The sequence below is a fragment of the Doryrhamphus excisus genome, chromosome 12, assembly GCF_030265055.1.
Source record: "Doryrhamphus excisus isolate RoL2022-K1 chromosome 12, RoL_Dexc_1.0, whole genome shotgun sequence".
NCBI lineage: Eukaryota > Metazoa > Chordata > Actinopteri > Syngnathiformes > Syngnathidae > Doryrhamphus > Doryrhamphus excisus.
In genome coordinates, this window is record NC_080477.1 from 2,231,542 (window position 1) to 2,252,395 (window position 20,854).

The 20,854-nt window shown below is 48.5% G+C and overlaps 1 protein-coding gene across 4 annotated transcripts in view; it reads right to left on the bottom strand.

The window, feature by feature from the left end:
- Positions 1 to 20,854, bottom strand: part of itga11a (integrin, alpha 11a) — a 90,158-nt gene that overhangs the window by 13,517 nt on the left and 55,787 nt on the right. For 3 of the 4 annotated variants that reach the window (XM_058088644.1, XM_058088642.1, XM_058088643.1), the window contains exons 3-17: positions 19,773 to 19,885; positions 19,328 to 19,419; positions 18,687 to 18,801; positions 18,474 to 18,601; positions 17,575 to 17,723; positions 16,635 to 16,779; positions 15,491 to 15,656; positions 15,272 to 15,342; positions 12,663 to 12,807; positions 11,368 to 11,516; positions 7,987 to 8,130; positions 5,334 to 5,537; positions 4,130 to 4,260; positions 3,116 to 3,282; positions 516 to 655 (exon numbers count right to left, since the gene is read on the bottom strand). In XM_058088644.1, coding sequence (XP_057944627.1) covers positions 516 to 655; positions 3,116 to 3,282; positions 4,130 to 4,260; positions 5,334 to 5,537; positions 7,987 to 8,130; positions 11,368 to 11,516; positions 12,663 to 12,807; positions 15,272 to 15,342; positions 15,491 to 15,656; positions 16,635 to 16,779; positions 17,575 to 17,723; positions 18,474 to 18,601; positions 18,687 to 18,801; positions 19,328 to 19,419; positions 19,773 to 19,860 — 2,034 coding nt within the window. In that variant the 5' untranslated portion in view covers positions 19,861 to 19,885. Of the gene's footprint in view, positions 1 to 515; positions 656 to 3,115; positions 3,283 to 4,129; positions 4,261 to 5,333; positions 5,538 to 7,986; positions 8,131 to 11,367; positions 11,517 to 12,662; positions 12,808 to 15,271; positions 15,343 to 15,490; positions 15,657 to 16,634; positions 16,780 to 17,574; positions 17,724 to 18,473; positions 18,602 to 18,686; positions 18,802 to 19,327; positions 19,420 to 19,772; positions 19,886 to 20,854 lie in introns of those variants that run through there. The other variant, XM_058088645.1, reaches the window with a different exon arrangement.

A 20,854-nucleotide genomic window follows, 5' to 3' on the forward strand; every position in this document is an offset into this window, starting at 1 on the left:
CAGTGATCTTGATCGAGTACCAGTGAGTCAGTGATCTTGATCGAGTACCCGGGAGTCAGTGCTCTTGATCGAGTACCCGGGAGTCAGTGATCTTGATCGAGTACCCGGGAGTCAGTGATCTTGATTGAGTACCCGGGAGTCAGTGATCTTGATCGAGTACCCGGGAGTCAGTGATCTTGATTGAGTACCCGGGAGTCAGTGATCTTGATCGAGTACCCGGGAGTCAGTGATCTTGATTGAGTACCCGTGAGTCAGTGATCTTGATCGAGTAGTCAGTCAACCTTGCAGGCTGAGTCAGTGAAGTTTGTTTTGTGGCAAAGGAAGGTTGATTAGAAGCTAGCAGATCTGTTGCCTTAAGTAATACGTTACGTAACATTGACACAATTAGTCACATGTTCACGTTTGAACTTTAGCCAAGCTAGCTAGCAGGGGTGAGGAGGTCAACGAGCAAGTCAACGAGTAACTCATTCCTTCCTCCCTCCCTCCCTTCCTTCGTTCCAAGAAGTAATCCTTACCATAACATGGAAGTAGATGTGCTCACAGGTTTCCTCCCCAGGAAGAAGAGTCAGGTTGTGAGGCTGAGACTTGCTGGGATTGTCGAGGACGGCTCGTGGATTAAAACGTCGTTCCACAATGGAGACGTTGTATTTAATGCCTGGAAAAAGAAAGCGTTGTATTGAAATCAATCCATTGACTTTCCCCCATACTTCTGCATGCTAAGTAGTATATTATATTCTAGTATTGTAGTATTGTAGTATTGTAGTATTGTAGTATTGTAGTATTGTAGTATTGTAGTATTGTAGTATTCTATCACCATCGACAATGGTAAAGGGTCAGCTTTACTGGATCACACGTGATGCTAAAAGGTATTTAAGAGTGGGAACCAGGATGAACGGCACAGGACTCGTTGCCATGGTGACCCCTATCGAAGCCCCCCTCCTCTTTCCAGCTGGGGGGGGGGGGGTGAGGCCAGTATAAGTGGTCTGAAGCTTGGACTGTGAAAGCTCACGTTGGTTTAAAGATGGACTTCCGTTTTTTAGACGAAGTGTAAAATGGTGGCGGCGGCTAATGACATCACTCTGGCGGCCGACTGCAGTTTTACCTCGTCTCTTAACGCGGTCTGAATGTGTGACCGACTCGTACAAGAATCCAAACCCTGAACTTTAGAAATGACTCATTTCCAAACCACATTGTTTGACAATTTCCATGTATCGCCTTCACTTTCTTTCTCAATGGAAAAACCGAGGGATGCGGTACCTGAAACTGGGGTTGAGCAGCCAATTAAAGGAGCTACGCAGACCCGGAGGCCTGCTTATCCGCGGGCAGGTCGGGGGGGGGCAACGGCCTAAGCAGGGAAGCCCAAACTTCCTCTACCCTGTTACTTCCCGTAGCTCCTCCCGGCAGATCCCAGGCCAAAGACATGGTCTCTTCAACGTGTCCTGGGTCTTTCCCGAGGCCTCCTACCGGTCGGCTATGCCCTGAACACCCCAGGGAGGCGCCTGGGAGGCATCCTGACCAGATGCCCAAGCTTCCTCATCTGGCTCCTCTCAATGCACTTGTGACCTTGACCTTTCGGTCACGACCCAAGGTCATGACCATAGGTGACCATAGGTGAGGGTAGGAACGTAGATCCAAACGGTAAATTGAGAGCTTTGGCTTTCGGCTCAGCTCCTTCTTCACCACATCGGACCGATGCAGAGTCCGCAGATGCTGTGATCTCAGGTTTCATGAGAAAGACTACAAGGTGCTCAGCTCCTCCACTTGGGACAGGATCTCATCCCTGAACTGGATGTGGCACTCCACCCGTTTCCAGGCAAGAACCATGGACTTGGACTTAGAGGTGCTGATTCTCATCCTGCCGCTTTCACACTCGGCTTTGAAGCGATTCCAGTGGGAGTTGAAGGTGACGGCTGGATGAGGCCAACAGGACCACATCATCGCAAAAAGCAGAGACCCAACCCAAACACCCGGGCTGCACCTTCAAACTCTCTCCATAAAAGTCATGAACAGAATCGGCGAGAAAGCGCAGTCTTGGTGAGTCTTGAGTCCAACCCTCACTGGAGACTCAAGGTCAGGACCAAAGTGCCTGAATTATGTGGTTGGAGTACCGTTGATGCACTACACCGCTGATTTGGGTGTCGTACACTTCATGGCAACCCTCCCTTCCTAAATGATTCTGTGTAAAAGATTAAGAAGAAAGATGGGAAGAATTTGCGAAGTCTGTTCCGAGGAGCGGATGTCGGAGCCAGGAATGCTGGGAGATTTCCCTGAGCTGCTTCACTGACAATTTGTAAAAGTCATTTTCCGATGACCAGGAGAGCTGAGTACCTTCATCCAAGTCCGGCACGGTCAACCACGCCTTCCGATGACGGATGGGCGGGATGTGCCACCCAGCGTCCACAGTGAACAAATCGGAATGGTGCTGTTCAGCCACAAGTCCCAACTGACCGGCAGTGGGAACGCAGCCTCAGGTTTTCGCTCCCGCAAACATCTGCCCGGCATTACCCGCCAGACATAACAACGAGTGGAAAATGAAATCAAGGTGTTCCTGGATGTGACCGGGAAAGACCAGATAACGGCCTCCGTTCTACGTTTAGTCTGTTTCGGCAGGTCTTGATTTATTTGAAGGATGCGGGGTGGGGGGGGGGGGTGAAACAGGAAGCTGCCATTGTTTCTGTTCAAATAAACCTGGAGTGAGGAACCCGTGAGCACGTGTGCAGGTGGACGCCCGCCTGCTTGATGAACTCGGATAAAGAGTCGACTCTGATTGAAAGGTTGATGGGACAGACCCCCAGGTCATTAGCGGCATTGGGCTGGATGGGAAATACCATTATTCCTCTGGGGGAGGTAAAGGAACATATTTCTTTTGGTGCCACCACACAGGAAAGGACATAAAGGATCTACTGTACGGGCTTTTATGGCCTTTTCCACTAAAAACCAGCCATGTCGCTTCCTGCCGTGTTTCAGCAAGTCCAAAAAACAGCTGACCAAACGCCTACGGCAGCAGATGAGCCGTCAGCAACTTTTGGTCTCAGAAGGAAAAAGACGTTTTAATGACAAAGAGCCGCCAAGCTTTGCAAAGGCAGTCTGAGAGTTGGCTTGTTTGCTGGCTTACCGACTTCCTGCGTGGCGGCAATGGCGGTCCTTGCCGTGATGTTGAAGCACACGATGGCCGACATGCAGGTCACGTCCTTGCCACCCCTCTGACAGTCCTTCACAAAGATGTTGATCTTGCTAGGTTCAAACCTAACGCTGGTATAAATGCGGACGACACTCCTTGACCTGTCAAGACGGACAACAGACCCCCCCAGTCTCAGGACGACTCGTCACAGGCATTTGGAACGTCACACCATGGATTAGTGTACATGAACCATCATCTCCGGTTTGCTTGACCTTCCCAATGCACGCTCCGTACCGCACGCATTGTGGTATTCAATTCCTGCTGTTATCTCACAAACATCCATATTGGAAATGCTGCCATGGTCTTTATGTCTTTGGCCTCAGCAGCGTTTCTGCATTGGGAAGGCCCAGTACAACACCAGGTGGCGACCGTCAATGGAAACTCGACTCCACACCTTCGGGTCGGCTGCCCTGAAGAGGCTTCGTTGGGAAGTTCAGCCGTGAACGCCCGTGGCCACCTATGGCCATGGTGCAGGTTCACGGCTGGAATCAGGAGGTCTTGGTCTCAAAACCTTGCTGGCTGCTGGTCTACGTCAACAAATGTAACCGCTGAATCGTTACGTTTTAAAATATGCCGTTTTTTATTGTATCTTAACCCGTGTATCTAGTTTTTCCTTGCCCTGATGGGAGTTCAGATCAGGGATGGGGTCTATCATCTACTGTGGTCTCCTGCTTGTTAAGCCCTTTGAGGCTCTTTTGTGATTAAGAGCTATAGAAATAAACTTGACTTGACTTGACTTGACTTGTACCACACAGAGATTGACATCCCTAGCGAGCATCCATCTGGCAACATCTGTGACGGCTCCACTGAACGCTACTGTGAAGGAAAACCTTCCACTACCTTGACATCTTCTTCTTCCTGATGAGAGCATAAAAGTGTCGGGTTCTACCTTATCTACATAATTTACGGTCAACGGTTCAGCGTTCGTAGCGGACACGGACCACTCACCAGAGGAGAACAGCTGCACCAAGGGATCCAACCGCCAGATCCACTAAACCATCGTTGTTCATATCCATCATTCCGTGGATGCTGCGGCCGAAGTACTGCAGGCCGGGCGCCAAGTCCGCTGCTGCGATCCTCTGAGAGAGAGAACAACACAAAGGAGAGATGGGAGCACAATAGACCAGTCATGTGACCAAAACCACCACTGCCGCAGGCTCATCTGGTATCGCTGTCAAGGTCAGCGCCAATACTTGAGGCCGCCGTGTCTCGCCGCCAATCAGCGACCTGCCCAAGGGGGCGTGGTCGTCTCCGGCTGGAACAGACGAGCTGTCCATCACATGCATTAGCTATGAATTCCGGCTCATGGAAATCCGAGCGTGTGCGGCCGGAGGAGTAAACAACATACCGCCGGATCCCCGCCAGCCGCCCGGACTGCTTGCCAACCCAGTTGGGAGAAAATGGAAAACATCCTTCCGATCAGGGAAATCATTTGAACGTTCCAGTTGTATGTTTGTGATATGACTGCCATGGTGGCTCACAGCACCCCCCCCCCCCCCCCCCCCCGCGTTCACTTCCAGCGTTCACGTTAACTTACGGTCCTGGCAGCTTGGTATTGCTTTCGTTTTCACTTGGATGCTTTTGATGATGATCATGATTTTCCGTTTCCGTTTTGCGAGAACAGGGCGGCCAGCATCCAATGGGACTGGGAACGATGGCATGCTGCCAGGAATGCTAATGCAGCCGCATGGAAGTGGCAGCGTGCGAGGCGGCGGTGGACGCGCTCGTTACGTGATGCGTTGGCGTTTGCTAGCTGCCTGCTACTTGATGTCCAGCAGAAGCTGGAGCAATTCCACATTTGGTCCATTTCACTTGGGTGTCACATCAACCCTCGATGGTACTGATGGCCTCCCAACGCCTCCCGCCGCCGGCGGAATGGTAACGCTAATTATTGGAGCTGCCATCACTGCTGCCGTTTTCGTTTTTGAATTTAGAAAAGTTAACGCGAGGTGTAGCGTTCCTTTCTGTGTTGCTATGGGAACTCAATGTACCCAGGAGGGAAGGATGGATACAAGACTTGGAATCAGCAGTCGTTAGCATTCGTTAGCATCTTCCCTTTGGCTGTTTTTCTGTCTTCCCAACGTACAGAAAAGAGACAGACGTTTGCTCATGGGCACGTTGTTAACGTGTCCTTGAACCAGTAACAACCTACCTGCTTGTATTTGCGGAGTATTCTGTTGTGCTGGCTAAAGAAAACGTAAATGGCGCCTTTGTGATCGTCTTCCAGCGGCGCTCCGACCACCAGGTCATTGAAGCCGTCCCCGTTTAAATCAGGAACGGGTGCAAGCGAAGACCCAAAGCGAGCATTCTGGCCGCCGTTGTGGATCTCCAAAGCGCCCTCAAACACAAAACGATTCTGAAATGAAAGATTTGAGACGGACAAAGTCAAGCTTCTGGGAATAGCGACCACCATGGATCACCAACAAAGACCAAAGCGTTCATTCGTGTCCTTCAGCTCTGACGCGAGGAAGAACCGTATCAGGAAGTAAGGGACACCTTGTTGCCAGGGGCAACCAACACGATGCTCCTGTTCAGGATAGGACATTACTATGATGATAGGGCAGCAAAGCTGTTTAAGGACTTTAAGGTCCCAGTGGGACAGAAACCTGCTCCCAACTAATCGCATTGCTTGTTTGTTTAAGTGAATTTGAGTAGTTACTAAAGAACTAAGGCACATACATTTAGAGTAGTTACTGAGGAAATCAGTAGTTACCGAGGAACCAATGAGGAACTAACAAGGAACTAACGAGTCGTGGTTAGGGTTAGGTCGATAGGTTGTGTGTACTTTATTGTAAAATGTTACCATGTGCGATTCCACTGATTCCGTTTCGATACCATACTGAGTAGATTGAAGGCTGGTATCTGTGATCCCGATCCCGATCCCGTACATCCCGTGTGTCTGGTACATTCCTACATGTTTAGTGTATTTCATGTATATACACCACATGTATATACTGCATGTTTAGTGTATTTCAGATCATAGGTGTCATTTCTAAGTAGCTCAGGATTATCTTTATTTAATGGCGTCATTTACACAGGAAAACGGAGCTCATGAGTTTGCAGATTTTTCATCTCTACAATGAAAAGGAGTTTGGAGCATCGTTGCTGATTTCCAACATCTGTGAACATCAAGAACGTTTATCAGGAATTTGATCTCAGGCCCTTAAACGAACGCGAGACTACAGTAAAGGTCTGCTTTATTTCTTTCTAGAACTTCCACGGATATTTTCTTCATTCCTCACTGAACACAAACAACAGGAAATGAGCCACATGGAAAAGGTTGCATTGCACTTTGAAAAGTGTTTGCGTCAGCGTCTGTGGCTTTCATGTCGCTGCTGATGAATTACGCCGACCGATGGTGACGGGATAAGGAAGAAGTTGAAGATATTTCTCGCCACTCGTGGAGTTCAAATTCTGAAATGCTTCCAAAGCAAGCGGCTGTTCAGCGTCGGCGCCACCAGCTCATCATCGAAATGTACGCCGTGACACGTCGGGTTGCCAACGGCCGTAGCGAGCCGACCAGGGACGCACCCGGGATGCCGTTTTGCCATAAGTCCAATCCACTTTGAGCAAACAGGAAACGATGTTCTGACTGCCACAGCCGATGCAAACAAGCATCAGCTTTGAAAGGCTTTTATTGGAGTCTGGTGGAAACCCGTCATGTGACACGGCGGGTTGCCAACAGTCGTAGCGAGCCAACCAGGGACGCACATTGCCGTCAGAATCAACAGCAATCTGTTAAAACTCGAAGGCTTCGGTCTTCGACCTCGACTACACGACACAGACCTCACCTTCAAGGACTACGTGCTAACTGATCAGTCCTCTGAGGGGAAACAGTCCGAGACAACGCCGCGTCCAAGCTCAGGTGGAAGGGATCCAAGTTTATGGAAGTCATTAAGTGACTGGAAAATGTTTCCAAGAAAGCCTTGTGACCGAACGGAGACGAACGGCGTTGGACCAGTCGTCATGCACATCCTTGCTCTACTTGGCTTTTGGCTTCATGATCAAATTTAGAGCAGACGGAAGATGACATGGTCATTTCTGCTCTTGAGCAAATGCGAATGAAGCTGATTTCGGGCGTATTTTCCTTCCGAAGGAGTGGCTTACGATGAAAGGTCTATTCCCACGTGGTTGAGACGTAAGGTTTGATCTTTAAGGACCAAAACCGGCGTAACTAATATTGCTGATTTTCATCCCATTTAGTTGTAGAATTGGAGGGTCACCTTCAGCCCGGGTCTCTAAGAAAAAAGTTATATGTACCCCATAAACGTGATATCCGCTTTCCCTCGGGACAAAAATGAGCTCCAGACTAACCGCATTGCTTGTTTGTTTTGAAAGCTGAAGCTAGGTGGAGAACTCTTGCTAGCTAGCTAGGTGCCGCCAGTGACAGCCAGTCAAAGTGTGTAAACAAAGATGCAAGAGGAAGAGGAATAATAATAATAATAATAATAATAATAATAATAATAATAATAATAATAATAATAATAATAATAATAATAATAATAATAATAATAATAATAATAATAATAATAATAATAATAATAATAATAATAATAATAATAATAATAATAATAATAATAATAATAATAATAATAATAATAATAATAATAATAATAATAATAATAATAATAATAATGAAGTGATCATGAGGCAAACGTCTGCCAGAATGCAAAAGGTTCTTTGTGTGTGATTGGTCGATTTAGCCGAGGATGTCTGGCGTTTGAACGTGTGACCCCACCCTGTTGGTGGGTTCACGTGAGTACAGTACGTGGTCTGTCTTCCAAGACGGTCCACTTTCTACCTACCAGTTCTGTCAATCGGTAGATGTAGACCTTCCCTTTCTCCATGCCGCCGCTGAAGAACATGGGCGCCGCCACCAGAAGGTTATCCGTTACACCATCTCCATCCATGTCCACTGGGGCGATCTCGCTGCCGTAATATGAGCCAATCTGAAAATATTCCATAGACATGTGACAGTACAGCGTTATATGTTATTTATTTGTATATATGTTATATACAGTAGTTACATATAGGTTATATATGTGTTATATATAGGTTATATATAGGTTATATGTTATATATATGTATATATGTTATACATAGTGGTTCTATAAAGGTTATATGTTATAGGTTATATATAGTTTATATGTTATATATATGTATATATGTTATACATAGTGGTTCTATATAGGTTATATGTTATAGGTCCTATCTAGGTTATGTGTGGACATGAACACAATGGCTGGGCAGACTAGCATGGACCACGTTCTAGACGGGCTTGTGGTGATGGACCAAGTGTCCTAACATCCAAACATCATGACATGACTAGACCAGGACAACCAGAGTATGGAGGGGGAGGAGCCACCTCCTGGGGCCCAGCAAGGTGCCCTGTATTCGGGCACACGTTAGCCGCGGAGGTCCCTGGCCTCTGGTCTCTTTTGGCATTTGGTCCAAGAAATGTATCTTTGTTGACAAGTTAGAGTTCAGGTCATCTCACCTTATTGGAGCACTTTTCTAGATGATTGGATATCTGAACAGTTTTTATCCAACGATGTTATAATTCCCTCATATCAGCCTGATAATCGTTGGCCCCATAATGATCGTGTTCCTTCCTAAAAACTACATTTCCCATGACAACGTAGTGACGGGGACCAGTGAAGGCAAACTTAAATTCACATGTTGAAGTCCTACACGACCATCTCTGACGCATCTTAAGTAAGTTTGATCAAGTGTAGAATTACAACAGCTTCTGATTGGACCGTGAGCTTCTTAAGTAGTACTACACACAGTACTACACACAGTACTACACCGGTCGCCACTTACACACCCTTTAAGTAGCCATGTTACTCGCACTGTACAGCCCTGTTTAGCTAGCTGTATTAGCTAGCTGTGTTCGCCACTGTTTAGCTAGCTGTATTAGCTAGCTGTGTTCGCCACTGTTTAGCTAGCTGTATTAGTTAGCTGTGTTCGCCACTGTTTAGCTAGCTGTATTAGCTAGCTGTGTTCGCCACTGTTTAGCTAGCTGTATTAGTTAGCTGTGTTCGCCACTGTTTAGTTAGCTGTATTAGCTAGCTGTGTTCGCCACTGTTTAGCTAGCTGTATTAGTTAGCTGTGTTCACCACTGTTTAGCTAGCTGTATTAGCTAGCTGTGTTCGCCACTGTTTAGCTAGCTGTATTAGTTAGCTGTGTTCGCCACTGTTTAGCTAGCTGTATTAGCCAGCTGTGTTCGCCACTGTTTAGCTAGCTGTATTAGTTAGCTGTGTTCGCCACTGTTTAGCTAGCTGTATTAGTTAGCTGTGTTCGCCACTGTTTAGCTAGCTGTATTAGCTAGCTGTGTTCGCCACTGTTTAGCTAGCTGTATTAGTTAGCTGTGTTCGCCACTGTTTAGCTAGCTGTATTAGTTAGCTGTGTTCGCCACTGTTTAACTAGCTGTATTAGTTAGCTGTGTTCGCCACTGTTTAGCTAGCTGTATTAGTTAGCTGTGTTCGCCACTGTTTAGCTAGCTGTATTAGTTAGCTGTGTTCGCCACTGTTTAGCTAGCTGTATTAGTTAGCTGTGTTCGCCACTGTTTAGCTAGCTGTATTAGTTAGCTGTGTTCGCCACTGTTTAGCTAGCTGTATTAGTTAGCTGTGTTCGCCACTGTTTAGCTAGCCAACTTACAGGTTTTTATTTAATCAAAAGCTAAAACTGTGTGTGTACGAACCATCCCGTGTTACAACATGGACAGACATATACTTCTTGTACAAAACTTTATTTGTCTTTAAATTTAGTGGCTATGGCTTCCACATCGGTGCGCTCTGCAGCGTTCCAATCACGGTCCATCCGTGATATCAACCTGCAATCGGTGGGACGTATAATTGGACAAGCCTGCCTCTGGTCTTGGCTGTGGTGCTGGAACCGGCTGGAACCAGCTGGAACCAGCTGGAACTAGCTGGAACTAGCTGGAACCAGCTGGAACTAGCTGGAACTAGCTGGAGTTAGCTGGAACTAGCTAGAATTAGCTGGAACTAGCTGGAGCAGGCTAGCTAATGGTCTCTCTCTACTGCATACTGTAAGAAAGATGGCCGTGTGTTTTGTGAATAAATGCGTTCTGACATTTTTGTCGATGTTTCAGACTGGGAGCTTTACTGGATCAGTCCCTGCCTGGAACATCATCTGTGGGGAATTTGATTGGAAACATCTGCCAGTGAAAAACACTTTCCTAAGAGCTGAGAAATTAAAAAAGGTTCCCACATGAAAATATCGGCAGAATGACTTGTTGCTGACGAGGTCAGGAAAGCTTCAGACTCGCAGCCGCTGGGCACGCTCCGACTGCGAGGGTGATGGCGAAGAATTCATCCAATGAATCATTCATTTCCACTCAACAGTAGTCGGGATGCGACACACGACAAACGCGTCCGTGGAACGCCTTTGCCGTCTGTGACAGATATACTTATATATACTTATATATACATACTTAGTGTACCCTGCAAAACATGCCGCCAAATATCTAGCAGGACGTTAAAAAGCTGTCATTCAATGCCGCACTTGGACATCTCCCAATCCCACTACCACTCCCACTACCACTACCACTCCCACTACCACTCCCACTACCACTCCCACTCCCACTCCCACTACCACTACCACTACCACTACCACTACCACTCCCACTACCACTCCCACTACCACTCCCACTACCACTCCCACTCCCACTACCACTACCACTCCCACTACCACTACCACTCTCACTACCACTCCCACTACCACTCCCACTACCACTCTCACTACCACTCCCACTACCACTCTCACTACCACTCCCACTACCATTACCACTCCCACTACCATTACCACTCCCACTACCACTACCACTACCACTCCCACTCTCACTCTCACTCTCACTCTCACTCCCACTACCACTCCCACTCTCACTCTCACTCTCACTCTCACTCCCACTCCCACTACCACTCCCACTCCCACTCCCACTCCCACTCCCACTCCCACTACCACTCCCACTACCACTACCACTCCCAATACCACTCTCACTCCCACTCCCACTACCACTCCCACTCCCACTCCCACTACCACTCCCACTACCACTCCCACTCCCACTCCATGGAGTCTGGTGATTCCTGAGGCTCACGCTGCTGACCAAATTGAAGCTTTTGAAAGAAAAGGCAGGAAGTCGTTTGAGCGTTTGATGCCCTCACCTGCTGGCCTTTGAGGGAGTGGACGATGGTGAGATTTCCGGGGCTTTTCAAGGTGAAAACGATGACCTTGCCCGTGTGGTTGAAGCGTGGGGCTCCGGCAACAAGCAGACGGCCATTTTTGGCCGACACCACCGATGTCACCGTATAACCTGGTCAGGGAAAAACAACAATCACCAACCAAGACTCGGGTCCTGGGTTGAGTCATCTTAAAGTCTGAGAGTCTGGGACCAGAATCCCAGAATCCCAGAATCCCAGAATCCCCTGCTTCTTCCCGTGGCTTTCTTTTGTGTAGTATTCCCACTGAAAATTCCACTTGATCAACACGTACTTTTCCACCTCCATAATACCCCTGGTCTCGCATTCAGCCCCCACCTCGTATTACATCTGGTCTTAAAGTGCTGGGGCTGGCAGCCTGCTGGATCAGCTCCGTCAGACGAACCACAGATGGGAAAAACAGAGATTTGTGGCGGAGCTTCTGGATTGGATGGAAAAGACCCAGAGTGGGGGGGGCACGTGGGTCCCATACCCAGACAGACGCGCCTGCCTTTTCGGCTGCTCGTCCCGCTACGGGTCAGGGCTGAGCTGGAGCCTATCCCAGTGGACTTTGGATGACACGTGGGGTACCCAGCCAATGGTAGGGCAGACACAAACAACCAATCACAGCCGCATTCCTGTGACCTATGACCTATGACCTATGGACACTTTAGTGTCTCCACATCCCTTCATTAGCACGCTGTCCGATAACGAAGCCCAGCAAGGTGCGCTGTGTTCGGGCACACGCTCCGAACGCTGCGGTGCTGCCGTTTCAGGCGGCTGGTGAGGTTGTTGTCGTTTGGTCCAACCAGCACCACAAATGTCTTCCTCATTCAGGGGATCTTCTAACAAGCCAGCCCAGGGGAAGTTATGGCAGGCCGTAGGAGACAAAAGGAGCGCTTGATTTGCTCATCTGCACAGCACTGGTAGCTTATGATATCTTATATCTAAAATGATTGATTATTGGAGCTATTTTTAATGTCAGCAGATTGATGGATATGACGTCTGATTCCCTGCTAATTATCGGGCCCCACTACATAATATCTTGAAGGTTGAAGGTTTGAAGGTGGGATTGACTGTGGAAGATGGTGCTTCCGTAGCTAAAAAAAACTCTCATCCGGACACAACTATGGTGTGTTCAAGGATTGTCAAACAAAATGGGAAATCTCATCACTTGACGACATGATCACAATGTTGCTCTCTAAAAACGAATGCCGAACCCGAAAAATCATCTCTGACCAACGATGATGAAAGATCCTCACCCAAGTAGGCGCCGTGGTTTTTCAGCTCTTCCGGAAACTCCTGCATGTAGGCGGCTTTGGGGGGCACCACCTTCCCATGCCGCGTTTCCTTCAGGACCGCCCCGTTCCAATCGTAAGCCCCAACCGCTCCCACCAGGGTGCCATCCTGCAGGTGAAACATATTGACTTTAGCCAGGCCGGTTATCCACCGTTCGATTCCAAAGACGGACTTTTTCCATGTTTTTTTGCACAAGAATGAAAAAGAGGTGATGATGCAACTCCACATAAGGCTTTTCCCTTTAGGGCATCATATGCCATAAAAACGGCCATGGAGCGTATCGTGAAGCGTCACACCGTGGAATGGTTGGAATGCACGGATATAACTGGCAGGTGGAGCAAACAGTACCTGCTACGTTCTACTTTAGTCTGGACGTAAAGCACAGCGTTAGCGACTAGCGCATTTCACTTTCCTTTTCTTATACGTCCAGGATTGACTGATGAAGTAGGATAATTCAATCCCAAAGGAGGACCGGAATGGACATGGAATATTGGAATATTGAAGGGAATATTCATTGAATTTGGTATTTGTCCATTTCATGGTCGCTGGTTGAAGGTTTTCATTCATTTTATTTTGTGCTTCTTTGGTCCGCCGGGCCGTACTGTGACCCCTCCCACGTGAAGATAAACCATCCCAGACATGTCCCGCCCCCACGCGTGCTGGCGTGTAAAGATGACATCATCAATGGCGGCCCTCAGCTGACATTTAGCGCATGCAGCATATTTTGGATCCAAGCAATTACGTATCCTGCATCAACTGGATTCTTCTTGCTAAACAAGCAACATCTGGATAAACCATAAACGCTGATGTCGAAAATGTCTGGCCGTTTATGACACAAGTGGCGTTCACAGTCGCAATCACCAAAAAACATCTGGACCTTCACGACATTCTTTCCAAGAAGTTATCCTACTCTCAACCTTCAGCTTGACTTCTGAGGAGCATCCATGGAATCTGTCCAAACCGTTCTGTCACCTATCGGCAAATTGGAGTGGGTTCATGTCTCTTGACAAATCCCACTGGGGAGGAGCTTCAGCCATTTAAAACATCAACTGGCGTATTTCTGAAACATCACAATGGTGATGATAGCCACCATCAGTCCAGGATGTCTTCTGTGAAAAAGCACGTGAGCAGCGTACCGTGGCGCCTTGGTTAACGTAATTATCTGTTCCAGAAGGTCTCTAACCAAAGCACATTTCCCACTGGAAATGATGTCAATCAATCCATCTGTTCCAGACGCCCAAAATGTCAACAAAACACATTTTATAGACAATACTTGGTTATTGTAACGGGCCTTTTTGGAAGGGGCGTGTCCCGTTACATCTGGCATAAAAGTAACGCAACAGCAGAAAAAGATGCTCGGGGGGGGCCAGCAGCTTTGGCTTGTTTTCTTCCTTTCAAAATAAAAGGTTTCTTTAAAAAGTGCATTTTGTGTTCTGTTGTGTTCTATATTCTATATTCTATATTCTATATTCTATATTCTATATTCTATATTCTATATTCTATATTCTATATTCTATATTCTATATTCTATATTCTATATTCTATATATTTACATTTCTTTGATGATCTGAAACATGCAAGAAAATAAGAAGTCAGGATGGGGGCAAACACTGTCCACCCCACTGCAGCCTATAGCGGGGGTCCTCCTTCTTTTAAGGATGAACTGCCCCCCCACCCCCCAAGCACTCATCATAAATAAATGGAAAAACAAAATAAAAATTAATATTTCAGCCATGTGCTTGGTCTTGGTATCATCTGATTTCACACATGGATGCTTGGTATCGGAATCGGCAGCTTGGTGGCCGCATCCTTAGATGGCAGCTATCCAGCCTGAGAGACCCGCCTGAGAGACCCGCCTAGGAGACCTGCCTGAGAGACCCGCCTGAGAGACCCGCCTGAGAGACCCGCCTAAGAGACCCGCCTGAGAGACCTGCCTAAGAGACGCGCCTGAGATACCCGCCTAAGAGACCCGCCTGAGAGACCCGCCTGAGAGACCCGCCTAAGAGACCCGCCTGAGAGACCCGCCTGAGAGACCCGCCTAAGAGACCCGCCTGAGAGACCCGCCTAAGAGACCCGCCTGAGAGACCCGCCTAAGAGACCCGCCTGAGAGACCCGCCTGAGAGACCCGCCTAAGAGACCCGCCTAAGAGACCCGCCTGAGAGACCCGCCTGAGAGACCCGCCTAAGAGACCCGCCTGAGAAACCCGCCTGAGAGACCCGCCTAAGAGACCCGCCTGGGAGACCCGCCTGAGAGACCCGCCTGAGAGACCCGCCTCCCGCTGTGTCGCCCAGATCCCAGACGGGGGTCGGGATCGGAATAACAAAGCCGTCAGCTTTAAACTCCTGTTCCTCTCCTGTTCCTCCCTGGGGAGCCAGCAGTCTTTTCATTTCCCATCAGCGCCAGGCTGAAGTGGAAAGAGGTCAGGGGCCCCCATAGGGATCCCCGAGCGTTTGGGCACCTCGGGAAGTGGAAGGTGATAAATGATGAATGCTGATGAGGAGACGCTTTGATGCGCCAAACATGTGTTGCGCCGTTCGATGACGGACGGTTCGATAGCATAAATGCGACTCACCTCCACGTTGTGAGCGGAGAATCCGGCTTGAGACATCTGGAGACCAAAGGCCGTCCCGTTTTTACTTGTTCCTGCGCCAACACATAAATATCTTAGGAATCCATCGCCCCTTCCGTCCAATCATAAAATACTGTGGAAAGTGACAACGATGGCCGCCAAAGCCACGAGCGGACACAAACGCCGCCCACACGTATGACAACATGGCGAGGACTAGCAGACCTTCTAAGCTGAAGATGCGCTCTCCGAGTGCGTCCACGATGTCCTTCAGCGCCGACTCATCCGTCACGTTGAAGAAGTGTTTGTCGTCTGGGTCGCTGGCGATGTACTTGATCTCATTGAGGAAGGCCTCGGGGTTGATTCCCCTTCGGTTGTAGTAGCCAAGAACCTGCGAAGACACGCGAGTCAGCCTTGTACACAACGGGGGGGGGGGGGGGGGGGGGGCATCAGACAGCAAGAATCTGCTGACTTTAAAAACAGCTCAGATAAACCATCATTTGAAATCACGCCAATGAGGTGAGAATACTCGTACTGTGTGGGCGGGCGAATCAATCAATCAATCAAATCAATTTCATCTCCTTGCTGCCGTGACTTCCCCTGAGCTACTTGGAAACAAACATTCACTTCAAGAGGAAGGATGTACCAAGTGCTCCACGATGGGGGGGTCTTATCAGCCACCCGAAGCACCAGCAGCAGGATTAGCATTATGGCAAATATTTGCCAGGGACCTCCGTGGCGTCACAGCGGCTGCTCGGAGCGTGTGCCCGAATACGGTGCACCTTGCTGGGCCACAGCAGGTGGCTCCCCCCCTCTATCCTCTGGTTCTCCTGGTAGTAGTGATGTGCTAGTAGTCTTGTCTTGTATTTGATGAGGACAAACCAGCAGGTACACTTGGTCACATCCAACTTTGTTTGAGTCCTTCTTAGCTCCAGGTCCACATGAACGACACTTAGGTCTGAGTTTAAAGCTGTGGGCACCAGAACATTCAAATAATATACTACATGAAAATGGGCAGTATATTGTGTATTGCTACCCTTTACCACGCTAGTACCTAGAACTTAGTAGTAGAACTTTCACTTTGTCATATAATGGTGTTGCCCTCACCCATTCCATTTCTTCCAAGCACCAGTAGGTGCAGTAAACACATCATGTGGTCTGGAGACATCACTTCCACCTTTAATTGCACTTCCACTAAGAGTCTGGCGCTGTGTGAGCCTTTAGCTCCGATGCTAGCATGCTAGTGTCCTACTTGTCCTCCCGATGAGGTCACCACTGCCAACGTTTGCTGCACCAGACGTTCAGGAGCCTTCACAAGAGTACGTTGAAGCTCATAAAGCCAGATGATTAAACGGTCTAGCAGACTCACCGCAATGGCGTAACGGGTGATTCCATCCTTCTCACTCTCCTCAATGGCTGGTTGGAGGTCGGCGCTGTCATGTGACTCTCCGTCAGTTATCACAATCATCACCTTCTTGGCACCGCGTCGACCTCCTTGTTTGAACGCCTCAGAGCTGGGACAGAAGCAGGCGGGGGGTTCTGTGACATGTGGAACCCAAAGGATGGGGCTGCTCGTGTACAGTGGGGTGAAAAAGTCATTGCCCTCTAAAGCCCCCCTGCCCCCCAAGGGCTTGGTCCCCCCCCCTTAGCAGCAACAATTGCAATCAAGCCTTTGGGATAACTTGCAATGAGTCTTCCAGCTGTGGAGGAATTGTTGTCATTCAGCCACGTTGGATGCTTTTGAAGGTCATGCCACAGCATCTCCATAGGATCCAGGTCAGGACTTGGACCAGCTGCCCCAAAGTCTTCATTTGGTTTTTCTTCAGCCATTCAGAAGTGGACTTGCTGCTGTGTTTTGGATCATGGTCCTGCTGCAGAACCCAAGTTGCTCTCAGCTGGAGGTCACCAACAGATGGCCGGACATCTCCTTCAGCAGAATCCATGCTTCCATGGATCACAGCAGGTCTTCCGGGTCCTGAAGCAGCAAAACAGCCCCGGACCATCACACTACCACCACCTTATTTTACTCTTGCTGTGATGGTCTTTTTCTGGGTCGTTTTGGTCGGTTGGCCACTCCTGGGAAGGTTCACCACTCTTTCACCATTTGTGGGCAACGGCTCTCACTGTGGTTTGCTGGAGTCCCAAAGCTTTCGAAATAACTCCTTTTATTGTAGATCTCAATGGTTGGAGGTTGGGGGGGGGGGGGGGCGTCATTGGGCAATCACTTTTTCCACACACTTTTTCATATATATATTTATACGTGTATATGATAATCAGCATCTTTCCCAGCGGTGTACGCTGGTACGTACCGTGCTATGTTGATACCAAGAGCCGTGTTGGTCTCCTCCCCGCCTCGCTGGTTGATACTGCGTGCTCTCTTCACCACTTCTTCAACAGATTTAAAATCATTGAGTTTGAACTCGTGTACAACCTTCTCACCGTACTGAACAACTCCGACCTGAGCCAAGAGACACAACGACACAGTCAGCACAGCAGCAAAGTCAGGATGCTCCAGTCAGGGTTTCACGTTCCAATGCTGATCAGACCCTGGCCAATTAGACCCTGGCTAATTATTACAAACTAAACTTATTATGTCATTTGGGTTTTTTGCCTTTAGTTTTGCACTTTTTGACACGTTTATGTTCATGAAACAACCTCACACAAATCACATTTGCAGGACAAGAGTAGTATCAGAACAACAAGAAAGCAAAGCTGTTCAGTGACCCTTGAAAAGTCAGCATGTACCCAATGGGACAAAAACCAGCTCCAAACTACCCGTATTGCTCATTTGTTTTAAAAACAAAATGTCCCTTTGGTAAAAAGTCACATTTGGAGTCCAAAGACCAGACACTGGGCGGATACCTCTAGCTAGCTAGCTAGCCAGCTAACAAGGGAGTTATCAAACACGCTGGCCTGGATAGGTGTAGCCCGTGTCAAGCTGTCAAACGGAAACCGTTGAGGTTACAGACTAGTGTTGATTCTCGCGGCGACAATGGGCGTCCTTCATCGGCCAAATACGGGTGTCGGCAACCCTGCGTGGCTCAGCAACATGTTGGCTTTGCCGCTTCAAAAGGAATTTAGCAACCTATGCCGATCACACGGTTTTTACTGAAATGTACGGATAGCAATTGGTGGCTGATGGATTGTACAAACGTCAACAAAGCGAGAAACTCCAAAGCAGATTTGCTGCGTGTGACGTCCGACTCACCTGAATTTGACCTGGTCCAATATAGAATTTCTGAAGGATGTTGATAAGAAAAGCTTGCACTTCATACCAAGGGTAGATTGAGTTTGATCCATCCAGAACAATCACGATGTCCATGTAGGTCTCACATCCTAAAAACATTCAGCAGATACGCCATCAGGTTCTGGAGGAGCAACCAACGTGTTTGCTATTGGAGAAGGTGGGTGTGACGCTTACTCTGAAAGGCGGGTGCAATTGTTCTGGAGAACTTGAAGCTAGCGTTGACCCTGGAGCAGATGCCAGTGCTGTAGTAAGAGCTTCCGCACTCGTAAGACCAAAGTGGCCCACAGGCCTGCAACGTCAAACATCAAAGAAGGTGATGACCTTCCAGTCCAAAGAGCTTCTCTGTTCTTCAGATCATCAAGCACGGCACAGTTTGATACATTTCCCGGCCTCTGTTGGAATGCCAGGCAGCACGGTGGCCTGGTGGTTAGCATGATGGCCACATCGGGAAGATCTGGGTTGGAATCTTGGAATCCTGTACGTGCCCTGCCATCGACCGGCAACCCGGCCGGGATGGGCCATGGTACGGAAAATGGATGGCTGGAGGTAAAAGTTGAACCTCTGACACGGATTCATTCTCCACCGTTTTCATTTTGACTTCCAGGGAAAGTTGATCCAAGCTCAAAATGAAAACAAGGTGAGGTCAGTAGCTGCTACTCATTAAGACAAAAGCCACGCGTTTGAGCCCCAATTTGGCGTCGGACACGTAGAAATCCACGTATCGATATTAGCAGGTTCTCACAGTATTTCAATTTCGAGGGGGGGGGGGGGGCAGGGCAAAATAATAGAGCGCGACTGGAGTAAGACGGTCTCACCACAAAACTGTTGTCTTTGGGATTGGTTGTGAGCGTCATTCCCAACCTCATCTTGTCCTTCCGCTCGGACACGTTGGTCAGGGATATCCTTCCTTGATGGAAAAACAAGTCATGACCTCACACGCTCATTTACACACAAACCCCCCCAAACATGCCGGGACCACACGCCACTTTCCCTTCAGTCTGTCAGGCCACACAAAGCAGACATTTTAGATGCGGACGCTTAGTTGGCATCGAACCAAGGAACAAGCCCAACACGTGAGAACCATGCGGGCCCCTCAGCGGGGCCAAACACATGGAAGAAACCACGGGACTGTAAAAAGGGGACGGTTGGCTTGGGACCAACGTCTGTCTCACACACGAAGACATGCAGGAGAACATATGACAAGACGTTCTAGAGGGAACTAGTTCCCTGCCATCCAGCCACATGACGACCTTCACTTACCGAGGTTGAGTTTGCTGCAGCCGTTTCCGTTTGTTCGTTTGGTCAGCGAACACTTGTACACGTCCCCCGTCTGGTACGCGCCGTTCATCTCGTACGGCGCCCCCACCAGCAACCTGCAAAACACAAGAAGAAAGCCCAGATGAGGGACCTCGGAACCACCAGGAGAGACCACCGTCAGCTGGGACGTTTGTGGGGGAATGCCACATGCCACATTGCCGCAATGCAGGACTCGTGACCCTGTTTTTTAAGTTTTTATTTTTGACCAGTTTTTCTCCAAACATGGGCAAATCTCAATCACCAGAAATTGGTCATCATTTATAAATCATAAATGGTCAGCATAGGGCTGCACGGTGGTTGAGTGGTTAGCGCGCGGACCTCACAGCTTGGACACCAGAGTTCAATTCCACCCTCGGCCACCTCTGTTTGGAGTTTGCATGTTCTCCCCGTGCATCCCCCCCCCCCCCATTCCAAAAACATGCTAGGTTAATTAGCCACTCCAAATTGTCCATAGGTATGAATGTGAGTGTGAATGGTTGTTTGTCTATATGTGCCCTGGGATTGGCTGGCCACCAGTCCAGGGTGGACCCCGCCTCTCGCCCTAAGACAGCTGGGATAGGCTCCAGCACCCCCACGACCCTCGTGAGGATAAGCGGTAGAAAATGAATGAATGAATGAATGAATGAGAGAATGAGTGAATGAGTGAATGAGCAAACAAACGAACGAACGAACGAATGGCCGTCATATGCGTACGACTGTTAGAAAGCCACAACGTTGTTTCTTCAGGCTTCGCTGACAACGCTTTTCATCAAGCGCTGAAGCTTCACATTTTAATCGGCGGTCCCTGAACGCACCGTAACTGTGTGTAGAGACACTAAGCTTCAACAGTCGTGGATCATCTCAGATGATGATTGATTAGTGGTGAGTGGCTATACATTTTATTAGGGATCAATACATGGATCGATATTCCTATGATCCGACTACAACGATCTGTGCCCAGCAAAGTTTCCATCCAGGAAAACGTACGAACCTAACACCTTTAAAAGCCAATCAATGGATTGAATCAATACTCGGGAGGAAAGATT